Below are 6,466 nucleotides of genomic sequence, written 5' to 3' on the forward strand. Positions count from 1 at the left end.
AAAATCTAACATCCATTCATAATGACAACTCTTAAGCTATCACCCAGGTAAAATGAATCAATGGAAAACCTCTAGTTAAACATCATACTTAAAAGTGAAGATTAAATACTTTCCTAAAAATTTCCTCAGTAATAAAAAGACATATCCTTATTTACAATATATTTTAGAACCTCTAAGACTTAAAGAAGAAAGAAAATTAAATAAAAGACATCCAGATTGAAGAGAAATAAGTAAAACTGTCTTTCTTCACAGATAATACACTTAGGTTAAAAAAGAAAGTATAAGCAGCCCGGGTGGCTCAGCGGTTTAGTGCTGCCTTCAGCCCAGGGCCTGATCCTGGAGACCCAGGATCAAGTCCAACATGGGGCTCCCTGCATGGAGCCTGCTTCTCCCTCTGCCTGTGTCTCTGCCTCTCTCTCTCTCATGAATAAATAAATAAAATCTTTTTAAAAAATAAAGTACAAAAAAACAAAAAACCACGTAGTGGGGGATCCCTGGGTGGCTCGGCGGTTTGGCGCCTGCCTTTGGCCCAGGGCAGGATCCTGGAGTCCCGGCATTGAGTCCCACGTCGGGCTCCCGGCACGGAGCCTGCTTCTCCCTCCTCCTGTGTCTCTGCCCCTCTCTCTCTCTCTATCATGAATAAATAAATAAATAAATCTTTAAAAAAAAAGAAAGAAAACCACGTAGTGGAAATAATAAATATGTTTAGCAAGTTTGCAGTATACAAATTCATTATAAAAATCAATCATGGGCAGCCCGGGTGGCCCAGCAATTTAGCGCTGCCTTCAGCCCCGGGTGTGATCCTGGGGACCCAGAATCGAGTCCCATGTCAGGCTCCCAGCATGGAGCTTGCTTCTCTCGCTGCCTGTGTCTCCCCCCCCCCCGCCCCCACTCTGTGTGTGTGTGTGTCTGTCATGAATAAATAAATAAAATATTTTTAAAAAAATAAAAATAAAAATCAATTATACCGAGACCCAGCTGAGTTGGCCATGCCCGAGAACGCAGCTCCACTGGAGGGGACCCCCACTGCAGCCACTGGCGGCCACAGCAAAACCGCCTACGGGGACCGCGACAAGCCGGCCCAGATCCGCTTCAGCAACATTCCGCAGCCAAAGCTGTTGCTGATGCTATTAGAACAAGCCTTGGACCAAAAGGAATGGATAAAATGATTCAAGATGGAAAAGGCGATGTGACCATTCATTACAAATGATGGTGCCACCATTCTTAAACAAATACAAGTGTCACATCCAGCAGCCAGAATGCTGGTGGAGCTGTCTAAGGCACTAAGGCACAAGATATAGAAGCAGGAGATGGCACCACATCAGTGGTCATGATTGCTGGCTCTTAGATTCCTGTACCAAGCTTCTTCAGAAAGGGATTCATCCAACCATCATTTCTGAGTCATTCCAGAAGGCTTTAGAAAAGGGTATAGAAATCTTTCTTTTTATTTTTTAAGATTTATTTATTTTAGGGAGAGTATGCATGCACACACGTGTCAGCAGGGAGGGGGCAGTGGGAGAGAGAATCTTCAAGTAGACTCTCCATCGGGTGCGGATCCTGACTCAGGGCTCGATCCCACAACCCTGAGATCATGATCTGAGCTGAAACCAAGAGCTCAACACTCAACCGACTGAGCCACCCAGAGGCCCCTCTATACTAGGAAATTTTAAATAAGCTACAAACATGGCACCTGGCTGGCTCAGTTGGTGGAGTATGAAATATTTTAAAGATTTCTTTATTTTATTTATTTATTCATGAGAGACGCAGAGAAAGGCAGAGACACAGGCAGAGGGAGAAGCAGGCTCCTTGCAGGGAGCCCAATGCGGGACTATATCCCAGGACCCCAGGATCACGCCCTGAGCCGAAGGCAGAGGCTCAACCACTGAGCCACCCAGGCATCCTGGAATATACAACTCTTGATCTCAGGGTCATGAGTTCAAGCCCCACCTTGAGAGTAGAGATTACTTAAAATAATAACAGCAGATTGAAAACAAAAGCCTTTACAATATATATATATTGGAAAAAAGACTCTGATAATAAACAGATTCCAGGTGAATACAGTCATCTTAAATCTATGAATATTTAATTCCAAGTCTTAACGCCCTGAGCTACTCTTCTACATAAAGGAGAAACTCGAAATCCCGTTCTTTTGGAAGACACGGAAAGTAAGCAACACAGTAGGAGCAGCTACTGATATTCTGCTCTTTTTCTGGGTGATATAACACTTCACATGGACTAATTTCAGAAGAAAATATTAGATTCCACTAAATCCAAGCATGAGGCAGCTAAAATTTCCCACTGTGGGTACTAAATATTTGATGCGTAGAAGTATGAATAAGTAAGTTAAAAATATTAGGGACAAGGCAAAACTAAAGTATGGGAGGAAAATGACATAAATACCTAGTGGTCAGTTCAGATACTTTGCTCCCGGCTGTTCTAGGCTTGCCCCTCCACTCCAGCCACACTTGCCTCTTCTGTGTCCATGGTCTTCCCAACCACACTCCCACAGAGCAAATAGCTCCACATCTCCAACACCATGATCACAGAAAGCATTTGTTTTAGGAACGAAAACAACTTCTCTCCTCTTTACTAAGGATCACACGGTGGTGTTTCTCTATTTGCTTCTTCCCATCAGCTAACTTGCTGTGTAAGGCAATTTGTGTACGAGAGCAGGCCACGGGTGCCGGCGCCCATCTGGCCATGCAGTGGCTGGTTCCTAAGGAAGCCACCCACTTAACCTTTTTCTCATTTGATCGCATCCAAAGAATAAGTCAGAAGGATCAAGGTTACAAGGAGCCCCTGATCAAGGAACTGCTTTTACAGATTTCTCTGACCAGCCCAGGAGGGCTCTGCTGCTACAGTCCTGGTGCCCGGTGACATGCTGCTGGACCCCTTCCCACCTGTGAGAGGTCTCTAGGGAACATGGGCTCCAAGGATTAGTTCAGGGTAGTGTAGATGCCCTAGCAGAGTGTGGCCAGACAGAGGGAAGTGCGGAGTACAACAAAGAGCCAATAAATGAAATCCCGTAAGACATTCAGTTCACCAGAATATCATTCACATCAATCCCTTCCTATTCTACTTTCTGACAGGTTCCTGTCACTACTTAGAAATTACAGTATTTTCATTCTCTTGCCTTCCCGTTCCACAGTGTCCCTAATAGTTTGTAGTTTTCTGGAGTTCTGGACCAGGAACACCAGGATTTCCCTGAAATCACTAGTCCCATGATCTCGGCCAGCATTTTTTAGTTCATCAAACAAAACCAGAGTCTGCTTAAGTTGGGCCTGCATAATTTTTTGTTCCTCTAATTCTGCGAGAAGGGCCTGCTTAGTGCCTAATTCGGTCTCATACTTCTCCTGTAACTGTTCAATTTCCTCCTGGAGGAGCCGGAACTCTTCCTCACTACAAGGATGCAGCTCCTGGGGTTTGTCTTCTGGAAGCAAAATGTTTGGGGGAATGTGCAGAATCAACTGTAAAAACAGCTGCTCCATTTTGCCAAAAAGGTTATCAAAACATCGCTTCATGAAGCCGAGGAACCTCTCTGTGCATTTACGAACCTGGACAGGGTTGATCTCACAGCCTGGGAGGTCACCTAGCTTTTTCAGAATGACCTGTTCGACAGCCTGCATCACTTCAAATAGGTAGTCTTGAAATGCAATGTAGATTCTCAGCATGCAAGTTTGTGGTGTGAAGCCGAAGAACTGGGCCTCATAGGTCATCGGGTCCACAGACATCTTGGCTTATTTTGTTTGGTTAATTCTGACTATGAAAAATCCGAGCGGGCACAAGGGCGACAACACCAACCGCGCACCGGCTTCCCGCCACCGCCTTTAAACCAGCGCCTGCAGCTGCGGAGAGGCAGGGCCACTGGCTTCCTGGATGCCAACCAGGGTATAGAAATCTTGACTGACATGTCTCGACCTGTGGAACTGAGTGACAGCGAAACTTTATTAAATAGTGCTACCACTTCCTTGAACTCAAAGGTTGTGTCTCAGTATTCAAGTCTGCTTTCTCCAATGAGTGTAAATGCAGTGATGAAAGTGATTGACCCAGCCACCGCCACTAGTGTAGATCTTAGAGACATTAAAATAGTTAAGAAACTTGGTGGGACAATTGATGACTGTGAGCTGGTAGAAGGGCTGGTACTTACTCAGAAGGTGGCAAATTCTGGCATAACCAGCGTTGAAAAGGCTAAGATTGGGCTTATTCAGTTTTGCTTATCTGCTCCCAAAATGGATATGGATAATCAAATTGTAGTTTCTGACTACGTCCAGATGGATCAAGTGCTTCGGGAGGAGAGAGCCTATATTCTCAATTTAGTGAAGCAAATTAAAAAACAGGATGTAATGTCCTCCTCATACAGAAATCTATCCTGAGAGATGCTCTTAGTGATCTTGCATTACATTTCCTGAACAAGATGAAGATTATGGTGGTTAAGGATATTGAAAGAGAAGACACTGAATTCATTTTTAAGACAATTGGAACCAAGCCAGGTGCTCTCATATTGACCAATTCACTGCTGACATGCTGGGATCAGCTGAGTTAGCTGAGGAGGTCAATTTAAATGGTTCTGGCAAACTGCTTAAGATTACAGGCTGTACAAGCCCGGGGAAAAACAGAATTGTTGTTGGTGGATCTAACAAATTGGTGATTAAAGAAGCTGAGCGCTCTATTCATGATGCCCTATGTGTTATTCACTGTTTAGTGAAGAAGAGAGCTCTTATTGCAGGAGGTGGTGCTCCAGGGATAGAATTGGCCCTGCGGTTAACTGAATATTCACGAACATTGAGTGGCATGGAATCCTACTGCATTCGTGCTTTTGCAGATGCTATGGAAGTCATTCCATCTACACTAGCTGAAAATGCTGGTCTGAATCCCATTTCTACAATAACAAAAGAAACCGACATGCCCAAGGAGAAAAAATGTCCGGCATTAATGTCTGAAAGGGTGGTATTTCCAACATTTTGGAGGAACTGGTTGTCCAGCCTTTGTTGGTTTCAGTCAGTGCACTGACTCTAGCAACTGAAACCATCTGGAGCATTCTGAAAATTGATGATGTGGTAAACACTCGGTAATCAGATTAACACTGGTCAACTGGTGCTGTTGTGGCCACTAACAATGCGTTAGTGGAGTAGAAGATCACCTTGGTGTTCTTGCTCTTTGGAAGATTTGTTTCCTTTACGAAACCCTAGGCCTGGTCTTCCAGTTGGCACTTGCTTGAAAAATTGTATTGATAGAACTTGATTAAAATATTAAATGTTCGATTTCAAAAGAAAATCAATTATACCTATTGTTCATATTTTGGCTTCTAATATCATTCTCCAGTAAAAGGAACCAGGACTCCCTGGAGAAATGGTTAATTCTAAGACTGGACAAGAAATAGACAAGAGAATCCTGGAGCACCTTATAAATACCAGAAAGTAAGAAAGTGCTAACAAGAGCAATAAATCCCCATTGATGAAGGCATGTCAAAGAGATGTGTGTACCCAATGGCTAAAACTAAAAGTTGAGCAATAAAATAAATAAAGTAGTATCGGATTATAACCCAGTTAAGCATAAAATAAATATTCATGAGTGTACACTGATATAAATAAATGATTGAATAAACAAATACACTGGGAAGATGAGACAACTTGTCATGCTGAAGAATCCAAAAACTTATGTAGATACTCTTCCTTCAAGTAGGGATAGCATAACTCTCTAGTCCTTAAGGGTGGGCAGCACACAGTGATTTCCTTCTAAAAAGTCCAATATGGGGAAGGGGGGAAAAAAGAGTAACTTTGCAGTGGAGAAACTTGATAAAGTTTGCGCCAGCCAGGTGATGAAGGGAACAATAATAATGATAGCTCATGTTGATAGGCTCAACCCTTGGTACGACGTGATGAGAATGGCACTTTACCTCTGTGATTGTCTATCTTCCAAAAACTCAGTAAACTCAGTCTCATCATGAGAAAAACATCAGGGAAAATCCAACTGAATTCCAAGAACATTCTATGAAATATTTCACCAATATTCTTCAAAACTGTTGAATTCATCCAAAACAAGGAAAGTCTAGGAAACTGTTAGAGCCAGGAAAAGATAAAAAAGACATGACAAAATGTGATGTGGTTTCCTGGATGGAACTCTTGAACAGGAAAAGGACATTAGGGAAAAACAAACAAACAAAACTAAGGAAATTTAAATAAACTATGGACTACAGTATATAATAATGCCTTAGTATAGATCCATTAATTGTGACAAATGTACCATACTAACACAAGTTATTTGCAGTGATGGAAATTGGGTGCAGATATATGTGAATTCTCTGTGCTCTCTTCTCAAGTTTCTTGTAAATCTAAAACTGTTCTAAAAAATAAAATCTACAAAAAATGAATTGCATTTTGTAATAATAACAAAGAATATTTTAGGGTTCTAAAATACTATTTGGAATAAGATAAAAAATATGAAATATTTAGCACTAAATCAGGCA

The 6,466-nt window shown here is 42.2% G+C and overlaps 1 protein-coding gene and 1 pseudogene across 1 annotated transcript; one reads left to right on the plus strand and one right to left on the minus strand.

The window, feature by feature from the left end:
- The first annotated feature begins 989 nt into the window (after positions 1–989).
- Positions 990–5,072, plus strand: LOC129497324 (T-complex protein 1 subunit delta-like; annotated as a pseudogene).
- LOC129497323 (protein MIS12 homolog) lies at positions 1,959–3,904 on the minus strand. The gene has a single exon (XM_055306143.1). The coding sequence runs from the start codon at positions 3,729–3,731 to the stop codon at positions 3,111–3,113; it is 621 nt and encodes a 206-aa protein (XP_055162118.1). The 5' UTR covers positions 3,732–3,904; the 3' UTR covers positions 1,959–3,110.
- Positions 5,073–6,466: the final 1,394 nt, after the last annotated feature.

The sequence above is a fragment of the Nyctereutes procyonoides genome, unplaced genomic scaffold, assembly GCF_905146905.1.
Source record: "Nyctereutes procyonoides isolate TBG_1078 unplaced genomic scaffold, NYPRO_anot_genome, whole genome shotgun sequence".
Classification (NCBI taxonomy): domain Eukaryota; kingdom Metazoa; phylum Chordata; class Mammalia; order Carnivora; family Canidae; genus Nyctereutes; species Nyctereutes procyonoides.

Coding starts and splice junctions, on each gene's coding strand:
- LOC129497323 (XM_055306143.1), bottom strand. CDS start 3,731: ATGTCTGTGGACCCGATGACCTATGAGGCCCAGTTCTTCGGCTTCACA.